The following is a 14,794-nucleotide window of genomic DNA, read 5'->3' on the forward strand; positions in this document are numbered from 1 at the left end:
GTATGTTACTGATATAATAGGAATTATACCAGACTTGAGTTCAGCAATTAAGCTGTAGAGCCAAATTTTGCCACATTGTGTGATAACAAGATTCCTTTCATTGTCTGTTTTTCTTTTGAAAGATAGATTCTGTTCATAGTCATTCATTCAATTACCTTACTTAGGATTTTTATAAAGCAGATTACAAATAGATTAGATTTAGGTTTCATTTGTGTTGTTTTGATTTGTTTGGTTTTTTTTTTTCCTGAAAATGACGTAAAAGAAATGTCCTGATATTTCATGTAAGCTTATTTTTCCTAATCAGTTTATTAAGTTTTCTGTGATGATGAGGTATGTTTGCAAATGCTAAAGAATTGTACGTTTTGCTCTGTTCCAGTGCCTGATGACCTCTCCATGGAAGAAAGAGAAGAGCTTCTAAATATTCGTCGTAGGAAAAAAGAACTGATTGATGATATTGAGGTAATTGATTTACTGGAAAGATCCTTAGAAAACTGCTTCAGTAGATTAAGTTACAGTAAGCTGCAGACCTAGGTATGAATTTCAGGTAATGGTTTTAAAAGCATATAAATGACTTAAGCTAAATACTCCTAATTATGAACAGGATTTATGTATCATATGTGTGCTTTTAAAAATATTAACTTCTGAATTTTTTGTAATGCAATATGTGCAGATGTCCACATTTGATTTGTATAATCAAAAGCTCATTAAACAGCAGGTTTGCATCCAGGATAGGAGCGAGTGAGAAATGTGGATAAAGAAATCTTAATTGATAAAGGAAGCTTGGTCTTCATGCTCTGACCCAAGCACTCACTGGGAGTGCAGGTTCATGTGTTTAACAGTCATTCAGTTGTGGTAAAATCTTTAAATATCTAAGGAAGCCCTAAGATTGTTCACTCTTCTTCTGGTAAATAACAAATATTAGAAAATAGAACCTAATTACCATATTATTATATGATAGATGATTTCAAAAGGAGTTCTAGTGTAGGTTAATGTATTGTCCTTCCTTCTTTTGACAGAGATTAAAATTTGAAATTGCTGAGGTTATGACTGAAATTGATAATCTGACTAGTGTAGAAGAAAGGTAAGTAATGCCAACATATGAACATGATTCAGTAAGACCTTGGTCTTCCAGGAACAGCAAGTGAAAATACCTTTTCCATGCTAAACAAACAATGGCTCCACCTTTATTTAGTCTGTTATAAAGTCTCTAAAGCCTGACTTTATCCCATGCAGGTGTGTCATTTGTTTGGCTAGAGAATATGTTGGATAGTGTGTAATATTTTACTGTCCAGTTGATAAGGATATGGGTCTCTGAAGCTGCAGTCGCTTAAGGGATTTGAAAATAGTATCATAATTTTCTCCGTTATAAAAAGTGGATGTCTTGGTTTTGTAATGGAACATTCAAAGTAGCCAAAATACAAATTAAAAGCTCATCCAGAAGTTGTTGTTTTTGTAAAAGAGCAGCTGGTAAGTGCTCCTTTCTTCTTTGTCTCCATATGTAGCAAAACTACACAAAGAAATAAGCAAATAGCCATGGGAAGGAAGAAATTCAACATGGACCCTAAGAAGGTAGAGAAATTTTTTTTCTACTTGTCTGAAATCAAGTTTCTGCTTGTAGTACGATCTGTGACAAATACTTTCATGTTTTTCTTAAGAAACATTTCTGATAATGTAAGGTCACAGGCCTTACTGCATGTCCTGTAACACACGGAGCAGAGGGTTAAATTGGAAGCAGTGATCAGGTCATGTGCCAGTTGTGTGCTTCTTTCACTTAAGCAAATCTTTGATAATGGAGGTTACTTATCAACAATCAAATATGCCAGATATTGATTGACTTGCTTGCTTTGTACCTGACAGAGGTGTTCTATGCTGATATGTCAAATATAATTAAAAAAAATTTTTGATGTGTGGTTATTAGTGAGGCCATACTTTTTATTCTTTAATGCTCTCCTATTTTTATCTTTCAAAATGCCTTTACCATGTCTTTTAATTTGTTCTCATGTAGACTTTTGTATTTGGATATCTAAAGTCTGTTTGTGGAAAAGGCACGTGTGAACATCTGCATGTGTGTATATGTATGTACATATAGATGTGGACCCATCTGACTTGTACAAACTTGGTTACTAGTTTCAAGAAATCTGCTCTGCATTTAGCCAAGAAGTAATGCAGTTCTTCTTTCTGGAGTGCCTCTCTGTTTCTTAAATAGTTGATAATTTTCTGGAAAATTCAGGGACCTGCACATTCTCTTACAGACATCCCCTACAATAAAAGAGCTTCTTCGACATATTTGACCTTTAGCCTTTGCTTTTCATTTTTCATCTTCCTTCCTTTGTTTTACTGTCTTCTATTGTTTGTAATTGAGATTTTGAAATAGTGAAGAGTATTCTTTAGGGTCTTTTTGGAAATCATTTAGCATTTGTTTTTCTGTGTTCTTGACATGTTTTCTTTCCAATTGTATTGAATTAATTTACATTTTGGTGTCTTTTCTGAAATGTTCCAAGTACAGTGATGGCTTCTGTTCTTCAGACTGTTTCAGTTTGCCAGAAATTCTCAAGTACAAGAACCCTTTCTAAACTGCTGGCCATGTCTTTTATTTTCCGTTTTGGTGGCTGCCTAACTTCTGCTGAGGGCCAAACCCCCAAATATCCTGGTACTTTCCTGTTGTCCTCCAGCTCTTTCAAGTCCTAGAAGTTTGTGGCAAAGTCACAGGATGTTGTCAGATGCTTTCATTCCAGCATTAACTATTTTTTATTATGGTTCTTCCTGGATGAAATTATTTCTATAAATAGATGCTATGGCCATTTTGCTACTGCAACATAATTTAAATGTGGTAAACAGTCTTAGAGTAGTAATTTCTTAATAGTGCCTGTGATCAGTGGTGGCTGCAGTAGCTGTCTGCTCTAAAGCTGGGTCATGGTGTTGTTTGCAGCTGCTACATTAAGTTACAGACAGCTCAAGTATACATCCTTCTGCTGCTGGGAAAAGCTACCTTGGGTTCATTGGGAAAAGGTTTTTTTCATTCATAAACAGGAGGGAAGATGGTATCTGGATTTAGGAATGCCAAAGAACTGGGGTAGTAATACTTGGGTTGAATCTACCAAGTTTCCTCCTTTAAACCAGGTAACAGAGGTCTCATGTTTTTGTATGGAAAACAACACAGTGAGGTAATTTTCTTTTATCATTGTATTTGAAGATCTTTACACATTCTAGTGTGTGTGTAGAGCAATTCTGCCTTGCTCCCTCTGAAAATAGGTGTGTTTTATGTACTTCCATGATGTCATAGAGGGTACCTGGGGGTTTGGATTTGGTGAGCTCATGTGGGAAGGGCTAATGGTAAAAGTTTGTAAAACACTTCAAGAATCCCTGTGCACAGACAAAGTGGTGCTTGAAATTGTGCAGTGCTGAAGTTGGTACTGCCTGTGTTGGGCCCAGGAAACGAATTCACTGTGACAAATACAGGGTTTAAATAACTGCAAAATTTGTAATTGAACTACTGTAAAAGCGATGAAATTCAAAGCAGATTTTGCTGCAGTGATTTAAAAAAAATCCGTGCAATATTTGTAGGGAATATTAAATATGTCTGTAGCCATGAGTTTTGTGTGGGGAAGTTAAACTAGTGCAGCTGTCATCTGTCTCCTGTCAGTCTACAGAAAGAAAATTTGCATCAAGACAAAAGATAGTGTAGGAGGTGGTGGGGGTTTGCTTGGCCTATTTTGCCATTTATTCCAGATGCTGAAGTTGTTGTCCCAGACAAATTCCTTTTCCTGTCTGTTTGACTTCTGGTTCTTTAACATCTTAGTAATAATTTTTAAAATATCCAGGAAAAGGAAAATTAAATTGATTTTTGCAGTATGGTGAAGTGTCTGCTTCTGTGCACAGAAATTTGTTTTCCATACTTCTAGTCAAGTCCATTATCAGTAACTTGCACAACTTCAAAACACCTATTCAGATCAGTCTATTTATACTAAGCATGAATAATATGGTCCAGGTGTTGAACAAGGGAATCTGCTGTTTGTGATATCAGAGGAAAGATTCTATTGTCAGAGATGAGAGCTTTTTGGATAACTTGGTATGGGAAAAAGCATTATGTTTTGTAGTCAAATGTTGTACAAATAAGCTTTGAAGGGATCAGTTTTGAGGAAAGCTCAGCAATTTCTGGTTCAAGATATAATGGATATATTTTTTGTAAAGAAATCATATCTGTTATGAAGTTACTTACGAAAATATTAAGTTGTCAGAGTACCAGCCTGGCATCTAAAGTTTTCAGATGATGACAAAATTGTTTTGAGAGAATGGCATTCCAGACTTTCTAAAGAAAGCTTCAAGCTTTATAACATCACAGTTCACTTTCTTTGTTAAATTAGTCAGAAAACTGACTTTTTTTTTCTCAGACGGGCAACCATTTCATTATTAAAAACTAGAATTAACCAAACAGAAGGATAGTAACTTTTTTGAATGTTACTAGAGGGCTATCTATGCTATATCAAAAAAATAATGCAATTTTTTCAGTTGAAATGAAGTAAATAATACTCCACTTGCAGAAATTGAAAAATTAGTATTTCTGAAATTCTGAAATATTCTAGTAGAGCATATTAGTAATAATTTATTAACCTCTTCGGTACTTATTTGGAATCCAAGACATTAAGGTTACTTAGAGTCTCCATTTCTGCTTTTCACCAGCATGTTGTTGCAGTTTGAAGAAATCATCAGGAGTAGCAACATCTGTGTTGGGATCTGTGGGCTGTAAAGAGGATGGTTATCTCTGCATGACCTGCTCAGTGTCAGAACAACGTCCCTTCCATCCTTTCCATAATCTCTGTGTAACTCTTAGTCTCCTTTCTTTGCCGCTTTGCAGAGAGGTCTCTGGGCTTCCCTAGAGTGTGCCAGTTGTAGGGCAGTAATTTGTGGAGGAGTAGGAGTCCTGGGGCTTGATCATGTACCCTCTGAGGGACAGGGTAAGACTCTCCACCTGCCTTTGGTAGCAGCCTGACTGAGCAGCCCTTTGTGACTAGTGTAGCTCCAGTCCTTTGTGAATAGTTTAGTTCCAGCACAACCAGAATTCACTGATAATCCCAGTGTCAGCATAAACTCTTTTAAACCGGTTTCAGTATCTTCAGCTGTGACTTCCTTCTGCAAGTAGTGGCTTGATGTATTGGGTTGCAGTTTGTAGATTATACCAGATGCTTTATTTTGTGTCATGGTGGTAATTAAGCTGTTTCTACGTACCTCTTCATTATATGATTTTGCAGATTACAGCTCTGCAGACATTTATGCAATGTTGGGAACAGGCCAGCTCACACATTAGCTCCAAAGAGCAACATGCGATCGTTATTCAATTAATATTTGATCTCTCTGTGGTTTAGGGATTCAAACTGCCACCTAGTACTTCTAGCCTTAAAAATGTGTTCTCATTTTCATCTTAAAACCAGGACTAAATATTGCTCGTCTAACAGAAAAGCATTTGTTTACCATTTTATTAAAAGAAATAAAAATCTGTCAGTTAATGTAGTTCTTAATGTGCTATGTATATGTCTCAGCTATGTATATGTGTCAGTATATTAATACCAAATGTTATGAGTGATATTTACATAAATGCTTGTGGAAGAAGACATAACATTCCTTTTCCTCTGGAATTGCTCTTCCTAGGGAATACAGTTTCTGATAGAAAATGACCTCCTGCACAACACTGCAGAAGACATTGCACAGTTCCTTTATAAAGGAGAAGGATTAAATAAAACGGTAATTGGAGATTACCTCGGTGAAAGGTAAAGTAGAACTATTGGAACTTTGCTCTTGAGCTCACAAAGCACATGTACAGGTTTTGGGTACCTTTCACAGGCTGCATGAAAGAACTGCTTGAGTACTGGAAGAGCTACAGTGGGGATGTAAAACTGCTACAGTATTGTGATAGGTTTTCTGTCTGTTAGGTTGTTAATTTTTAAATGGGTACATTGTGGAATGATATTTAATTAACTGTAACTTACTATTTGGAGTAAACCAAAACATTTGTCTGTAGTGCAGTATTTAATACCGTGAGCTTTTAGAATGTTTGAGAGTTGTGTTGCAACACTACTGGTAACTCTTAGTACTGTGTCCAGAGAAGGAGTGATTTACAGTCAGTAATAATTGACAGTAGAGAAATTACTTATGAAAAGAGGTACTTCCTGGGACAGTAGTTACAAGCAGGTTTTGGTGTAGTCACTTCCCTGCATGCAGAAGTCCCATTGCTAAGAAGGCGTCTCCAAGGGCAGCTGCTCCCAGTGCTTATCAATCCTGGTACAGTAAACATGCAGTGTGCATTTTTATGCACACTGTTGCAAAACACAATCAGAATGCAAATGACTTGCATTGCTGTGCAACCCAGGAGCTGATTTAAAAAAGGCAGCTGAGAGAGGCAGCAGTGCAGTGGGTTGGAGTGTGTGTATGGACGTGCTGGCACATGTTCCAGAGCCACTTAGGGAGCTCTCAGAGGTGACTCATTTAGGATGTGCTCCTGTGGTGATGGGTTGTGGCAGGTCCCTTTTGAGACACTCTTCAGTCTGGTTCCAGCATCAGCGGCGTGGTTTTTGCTCAGCAGTTTCCTCTTGGCTTTCATAGGTTCAGTGAAAGTTTTTACTGTAATATGAGCATTTTGAAAATAGATCTTTGTTATGAAGTCACTGTGCAGAGTATGTAGACATGTCAACAGTTTTTATACAGCAGAATTATGTCTGAGGACATTCTCTCTTTCTTTGCCACCCCCTCTCAGGGGCCCATCATAAATTACTTCTGTATTCTAGCTAAATATAGCTGAAGACAAGACAAGGTTAGTCAACAGAATGAAATATTTATGTAACATTGTTCCATAAAGGATATAGTCTAAATTACTGACTTTTATAGTGTAACAGCACTCAGCAAACTGAAAAAAGTGAATGTAAAAATGGAATGAGATAACACTTAAAAATACAGCAAAAATAATAATAAATGAGGGATGAATTACATCCTAAAAAAGAGTTAAGATTTCTTTCTATGTGGGTAACTCTTCACTTCTTTTTTTAAGTGGCTTCCTGGAGCATTTGTGTTATTTGGCTTGTGTCTTCGGAGGTGTACCCAGCACAAGTACTGCATGCCTATAAACAAAATAAATAATTGGCTTAGAGTAAAAACATACCCCTCTCAAGTGCTCTTTTATTACACTCTCATGCCACTTCACTGAAAAGTAGTTGCCCAGTTGAATTGTGCATTGCTAAATTTGATGAGAATTGCTTGGATTTGCTGACAGAACTGGTGTGTTTTTCTGTAAACAATGTGGGAATCTGCTAATGAATGAACAGTTGGTTTTAAGGTATTTCCTCCTGAGTGTTACAGGTTAGTCTGACTATGCAGTTAGTCAGCAAAGCAGCAGCTAATTCCTGGTGGGTGCACACCTTTCTGTTTTTGGGTGGAGGCTGATACGCAGCATTCTGTCTTGGTGATGTATTTAAAGCACACCCTAAGGATTATAAACCTTTATTCTTCTGGCACATGAACTCAGGCATGGTTTAGGCCAAGTTCTGTCCATCCACATAGTTTTGTGTTCATTAATGTTTAAATGTTTCTTCTGCATTCAAGCACCCTTGTATTAAACAAAGCATAATTTGGCTCATGATTTACATACCAGTCTAAGAGATGGGTGAGAGGAAGTCCATTCAAAACCTATTCTGATTTTACTAAACTTTGTTGTACCAGTTTTTGAGAAGGGAGTAAGAGTACATGCTAAGCAGCACTTCTAAAAAGCTGTTCTTTTTCTTGGATAGACTCAATAGAAGCAGTAAGTTTTTGTTTCTTATCTTTGTACATAAATTAACATACTGCTTTAATATTTTCTGTTCTTAGAGTGGAAAAAAGGTACTTTGCTTATCATGTTGTATGGCTAAGGAAATTAGTTTTACATTAACCATTGTTTTAAGAATTCGTGACAATTTCTGCAAAAGACTTCGTACTGAATAAATTTCTCAGGTATCCTCCTATGTCAAGGCAGGCACAGTAATAATAAATATGAAGCAAAGAAGGCAAGGCTATTTTTTAGGTCATTTAAATAAGCAGTTCTAAAATCAGTTCAAATGTACTGGCTTTTGCTAACCTACCAGCAAAAATGGGCGAAGTACTAGTGTTAAATATTAAAATACCTCTCAAATAAATGTGTAGATTTTCTGATTACTTGATCAGTATGATTGTTTATTTCCTTATTTATTTTCAGAAGCAAATCAAAGTATCTATCAAGTCTTTAAAGATCAGAATTGTAATCATCTATTTAATTTTTGTCTTTCACAGAGATGAATTTAATATTAAAGTTCTTCAGGCTTTTGTTGAACTCCATGAGTTCGCTGATCTCAATCTTGTACAAGCCTTAAGGTGAGTAAGTTCTTTCTGGTTTTTGACCTGAGCTCCCTTTATCAAATTGCATGTTTATATGAGTCACTGTGTTGATTTATTTGTAAAAAAGCTGCTCTACAGCTCAGCACAACTGTCCAAATTACTGTGCAAGTGAGCAGAGACAGCTCTGTTTAACCCTTCTGATGGCTTGTGTGTGTGCTGCCTTTGGGGGTGAAAACTCCTGATTATTTCAGACAAATACATGCAACTAAAGCAGCTGTTACTCCTTGGTGTGCCTGCCATATGTGGAGATTTGAAGATCTGTTTTCTATCTTAGCACAGAGATAGGTTAAAAAAGAAATAAACTCTTTACTTAAATAATTTTCTTCCTCCTTTTCTTCCACCTCAACTTGTCCTTCTGGGCAGGGTGAATAGTCACTGATTATGTTCAGTCACAGAGAGGTAAACTTCGAAATGAGTGATTTCTTTCTGCTTCCCTCAGTTTCCCACTTGTCATGTGAAAGAAAGTATGATTTCTTAGTTTATTTTTTCCCCTTGCTATGTGAACAGTTCCCTTGATTTATCTGGGATGCTTGCATACAGTGACCTTGTGAGATCCCTTCTCAACTTGGTGAAAATCTGTAACAGATTGAGCAAATTAAGTTGGCTTAGACAGTTTTGCCTGTTTTTTTTGCCGCGAGTGACTCCCTCCTGACACCAGATAAATGGAAGTGTCCGTGTGATCTTTGTTTCTGGTGCAGTGCCTTGTGATGTGGAGTCAGAACAGCTTTGCTATGGTTGAATGATGTGGTGATGATAACTTGAGCTGCCTGAGGCTTGAGCCAAAGAAGCCTTTTCTGTGGCTGCTGAAGCTTGTCTGGGAAGCTTCGTATTCCTGTCTCTTTTACCCAATTTGATGTTAGGCTTGACTTTTTTCTTCCTCAGCAGCTGCTACTATTAAATGTTTGTATTTTGGTAGCTTACAAAATTCGTGATCTGGGTTGGAACCTTGCACGAGGTGAGTAAAGACAGTATATAGAGCTGACAAACTAAAGATGGCCTGTGACACTTGAATATAATGTCCTGAAATGAAAACTGGTGAAGACAGGAACAAATGGTTGTTATATGGCATCCCAGTGTACAGGGAATAGTGAGAACTTGTTTTGCATGGCAGAGCATGTAACTTTGCTGGTTTAGATCCTGGTTTAATTCAGATAATTCTTTTGCTAAGAGATAAAAGAATAAATGATGAAATTAATTGGAACATATTAGTGCCACCATGTGCCAAAATAAATTTGTGAAGACTTCTGTCCTGTATGCATTCCAGTGTACCTCTGTGTAGAAATAGTTACAAAAGTCAACTCTGTATTCCAGTTCATGGTGCTAAGCAGCAGCAAGATCTGCTGCATGTGTTACAAAATTACTGAAATGATGGCATGAGTTGCTCTTTTTGCGACCTAGGTCTGATTCTTGTAGGGTGAGCTTACAGTAGACAGGCAGCACCTCTCTAAGCAGTGGGGTTTTCTTGTTGTTACCATTTTTAAAAGGTTTTGTATGAATTTAAGTAAATATGTTAAGTCTTTTCTGTATTCCTTGTTTCTCTCTCCTTACACCAGAAATATTTTGTGTATTGTGTCTTTTTACATTGTGAATAAAGTCTAGCTGACTGTTCATTGCTTTCTGTAGCCAGGAAACCCAGGGAGGATTGAACTCATTTTTTCCCCCCATAGCATTCTCGTGGCAAAAATGGGATGCATACAGAAAATTGTTTACTAGGCTGGAAAAAAGAGAGAGCCTCAGAATATGAACTGCCATATTATCTTGCCTGATAGCATGCAGTGTTGCTGGCTGAGTTACTGGGCTAGCCATCTGTGCATGTTGCTTTATAATAGCTCCTGACTTGTGTGTTGAGAGATTGAGAACATATTTCTAGGACATTCTATATAGGCACTGCTGATTTTTTTTTTCCTTTTTCCGTTTGTTTTCGGTTATTTGTAATAAATACTTACTATGTAAATATTAGAATGAGTCTAACAACTATTCTTCCCTTCTGTAGGCAGTTTCTGTGGAGCTTCAGACTCCCAGGAGAGGCTCAAAAAATTGACCGTATGATGGAAGCTTTTGCTTCACGCTATTGCCTTTGTAACCCAGGAGTCTTCCAGTCTACAGGTCAGTCACAGGAAACAGGAGTTCTTAAGTACTTGAATGATCCAAATATAATTTTATATATATATGTGTATGTTCTTATACATCTGATGCAAGGAGATAATGGCCAGTTTGGAAGTTGAGGATAAAATAATATGTGAAATGAGGAATACCTGGGAAGTGAGAACATGCCACTGTCTAATCCAGGAGGTGCAAACTTATGGTCAGAATGCATTTTCATTTATAAAGCTTCACAGGACTACACAGAATGCCCTGGCATTTTTGTTCTGTTTGGTTATATACACAAATAGTTTGCTCTTGATCACTTAATTTGAGGATTAGATAGGATGGGAAAAGGTTGGTGTAAAGCAGGTCTGTAGCTGCTAGAGAGGAAAATAGCTACTGAAAACAAACTGCTGAAGATGCAGGCACAATTTTCCTCTCTGTAGCAGGTTTTCATCCTGCTTTTTCTTACACAGAGTCTTGTACTTGAATTCTGGGAGAATTTACTATAATCATAACCATGGCAAGAAGCATGATAAGATTTCCTTTGTCATCTTCTGATATTATCCAGTAGTGCTAGCTGCCTGCTGAATGCCATAAAATTGAGTCAATGTAATTTTCAGTCTTTTTAAATGCAATCAAAATATTATTTTGAAGAGACCATTCTTTCTCTTTGGAGAGAGCTTTGGAAATACTTTGAGTAGGAGGAGGCTGATGGACCAGGTTTATTATAGCATCCACCACTATGATTTAGGCAAAATCTGTGCAGAGAACATTTTGCCCAACACTTCAGTGTTTGAAGTGAAATGTTAATTTAGGGTGATAGCAATGATTTCATAAGAGTTTAATTTTTTTTTATTCTCATACAATTTTCTTATACTTGTTTGTTATTTGAATTGTAACTTTTTTTTTAAATTGGGCTTAATTCAACCGCTTAAAGAAAGATTTTAGACTTTTATGTACAGCATTCAGGATGTTTTGACTGTTCCTTTATCAGTCAGGATGAGGTATATACTAATTTTACGCGTTTGTACACACAGCACATGGGAAGATAAACCATTTTTTGAATCTGATTTCAGATACATGTTACGTGCTTTCATTTGCCATCATTATGTTGAATACCAGCCTGCACAACCACAACGTGCGAGATAAACCCACAGTGGAGAGGTTTATCTCCATGAATCGTGGAATTAATGAAGGTGGAGACCTTCCAGAGGAATTACTAAGGGTAAGTTAGGCTGGGTAGGACAAAGCCTGGCTTTGTGTTTGTAATAGCAGACTTAAAAGCATGTACAACAGTTCTCAGGCAGATTTGTCAAGGGAAGGCAAGGGAACATTTTCTAGGATGTGTAACCATTTGAGTAGCTGAAAGAAGCATATTCTGATATTCACAGCTACTTTGAGCTTGTTCTCCCTATATCCAACCTTTGTTGAGAACAAGATGTTTCAGAGTAAACGCTCTGTGCATCTCTCAGTAGTTTGCTTATGGCAAAATTCTTGTGCAGTTGGCTTCTTATGAAAAAGAGTAGTATTTCTAGATAAGTCAGAAAAAATAGTAAAAATTTTTGGTTTTCCTTATTGCCTCTCTTTTTTTTTTTCATGTGTCTTGTGGAGCTCCCTCCTTGAGAAATCAGTATAAATATTTACTGCTGTAAGACAGTGTGATGGGCTACACCATTTTCTGAAAACCCAGATTCATTTGGCAAAACTTGTACTAAATGAGACTGATCCTGAAACCTTTGAAATACTAAATGCTGAAGATAAAATAAAATTGTCGTTGCTAGGAGTGCTTAAGAAATTTGTAGTGAAGAGAGACTTGCTTATAGATGAAGTAGTTTAAAATCAATCATGATCAAAATAGAAAGCAAAGATTGACAAGGGGTGGTCCAGAATTTTATGGACAGTATTTCCTGTGCTTTTTATAGAAATGGTCTATGAAGAAATAAGATATCCTGGTTGCATTTTCTCTTAAGACATTTATTAATAAGGTCTTTTTCCTCTTTATTTTTCTAGAATTTATATGAAAGTATTAAGAATGAGCCATTTAAAATTCCAGAGGATGATGGAAATGATCTAACGCATACATTTTTTAATCCAGATAGAGAAGGTTGGCTGCTGAAATTAGGTTAGTCACAAGGGCAGTTCTGCTGCTGTATGTTTGTTCATTGTTAGCATGTTTGCTGCTCCATGTCTACCTGCTTTCTTGTGAAGGTAACAGGTTGAACTTTGTATTTAAAAACGTGTGAACCAAAATAAGTAGCTCCTTTGCGTCTGAAGGCTGTTGCTTCTTATTTTGCATACCCAAATTAGCAATCTTGTTTCAAACTTCGGAGTTTTATTTCTGAGATCTGAGAAATAAAAACTCGGCGGCAAAAAGGAAACACCACATGGTATTTACCACATGCTGTGACTGATAAATAACAACTAAGTCTCCATAAGGTCATTTCAGAAAACTGTGTGTGATATTTCAACACAGTTTTCTGTGTACAAAAAAAGGATGTCTCCTCAAATAGTTACTTTTGTATGTCTTTTTTTTTCCATATTATTTGTGAGTTTCTCTTGGTTTGGTTTTGGCTATGATTTTTTAATGAGTGGTTTAAATGTGCCTTCTTGTTTTCCTTATGGCCTATGACCTATCACCTTTCTGTTCTGTGACTGGCTGTCTCTGCTTATTCTGCATTAGGAGGTACGTATCTGATTGCTTTCCAGTCCCCTCTTCTTCAGTTGCTCATTCTTTTATTTTCTTCCTCCTTCCTCCTGGTTTTTTCTTTTTTCTTCTTTTTTTCTTTTTTTTTAAAATCAGATTCGTTGTAGCATTTTGCTTTTTCACTCAGTGTCACTAACAGTGTCATCAGTGGTGCTCTGAGGGACTGGCATGTCAGTGTCTAACTCACATGCAAGTGAGTTCAGCAAAAGAAAGAAGCGTTTACATGTAAAGCAGAAAAATAAAGATGACTTCAGCACACTTCTCTCATTCGTGGAAAAACATAACAAAGAAAGAATAATCTCCACTGAGAGTAAACAATGTCTTACTCTGTCATGAAGTTTCAGAGTGGTTATGTTACTTGTTTATCAATGATAATAGATTATTGAAAGATAGATTACATTTGAACTACAGTTGTAAAAGCTGTTCTTTTTCCTGCTTATTTTCCCTTTTAAATAATACATTTAGCTCACTTAACAGAGTCTTAAATGTGCTTCAAATTTAGGGTTGCAGAAACCTCAGGTATTTCAGTCTCCTGGCACTGCAAGGTGCCTTTGTTTTTACAGACTTCTGTAAAGTTGATGGGATTCACTTTTTCACTTGACCTTAGGGAATTTTTTTCCCATATAAAGGAGACTGACACTTTGTTTTAACAGTTGTTTTTCAAAACAATAAGTTTTTAAGATTTAAACACCAGCACACACTTCAGTAGAGTCAGTTGTTGGCCACTTGAATGTGTTAAAGTGGAAGAACTTTGCACTTGGAGAATGGTGACTGAAGTGTGAAAAGGGATGTGTGCTGGGGTGCACATGGGGAGGATGGTGAAAAAAGAGCCTGGACAGAGCCCTGGGCCCACTCTGCTGATTGCACCTGGAACCTGGTAGTCATGCTTGTGCTGGAAGGAAGTGGATGTGAAAAGGAAGCATTTGGAATTCATTCACATGCTCTGCAATGTCGTATTCTGACCTCTGTGCTACAGATGCTGTGGAGCTCCTTTTCTAACTACAAAAAAAGCAAAGCTCTTGCTTTTTGACCTGTATTGGCTCAGCTGGCACCATTTCAAACGTGACTTTGCAGCTTTTCTCAATTTGGTAGTATGAGATGGTGGTTAACAGAAAAGCCTTTCAAGTTGATGTAGGTGGAATGTGCTGCTTGGAGAAGAGGTTGAGTATAAGGCTGTGCTGTGCCTTTGCTGTTGCCAGTACTCCCTCATAGACTTCTACACATAATGTGAGTGCAGGCAAGTGTGAGTGTGTGTAGAGAAGTGACAACATCCTCTGTGGAAGAAACTGCCCATAAAATAGCTCTAATGAAAAATAGAGGAACCAAGAAATTGAGGAAGCAATGACTGAAAGTAAGTGAGAGCTGCCAGGTACTTCTGCACAGGCTGTCTCTGGCTCTGGTGCAAGGTCAATAAACCAGAGGTCAGAGGACTGAAAACTGTGCCTGAGTCTTTGCTGTGTGGGATGCAGATGAGACACAGAGCACAGAAAACCCAGTAGTAAAAGAGTGTGTGAAGCAGAAGGGTGTTACACGCAACACTCCCACAGTGTGAGGGTTATTTGAATAAAGAAATGAAACGTGTCCAGAAGCCTCTGGTGAATCAGC

The 14,794-nt window shown here is 37.2% G+C and overlaps 1 protein-coding gene across 2 annotated transcripts in view; it reads left to right on the top strand.

Annotated features, from left to right (window-relative positions):
* Positions 1-14,794, top strand: part of CYTH3 (cytohesin 3) — a gene marked incomplete at its 5' end in the record, with an annotated part of 49,201 nt that overhangs the window by 24,588 nt on the left and 9,819 nt on the right. Inside the window, 8 exons of one of the 2 annotated variants that reach the window (XM_082292523.1) lie at positions 377-459; positions 1,017-1,081; positions 1,503-1,569; positions 5,647-5,765; positions 8,293-8,373; positions 10,391-10,503; positions 11,562-11,710; positions 12,496-12,607. In XM_082292523.1, coding sequence (XP_082148649.1) covers positions 377-459; positions 1,017-1,081; positions 1,503-1,569; positions 5,647-5,765; positions 8,293-8,373; positions 10,391-10,503; positions 11,562-11,710; positions 12,496-12,607 — 789 coding nt within the window. Of the gene's footprint in view, positions 1-342; positions 460-1,016; positions 1,082-1,502; positions 1,570-5,646; positions 5,766-8,292; positions 8,374-10,390; positions 10,504-11,561; positions 11,711-12,495; positions 12,608-14,794 lie in introns of those variants that run through there. The other variant, XM_082292522.1, reaches the window with a different exon arrangement.

The sequence above is a fragment of the Coloeus monedula genome, assembly GCF_965178545.1.
Source record: "Coloeus monedula genome assembly, chromosome: 16".
Classification (NCBI taxonomy): domain Eukaryota; kingdom Metazoa; phylum Chordata; class Aves; order Passeriformes; family Corvidae; genus Coloeus; species Coloeus monedula.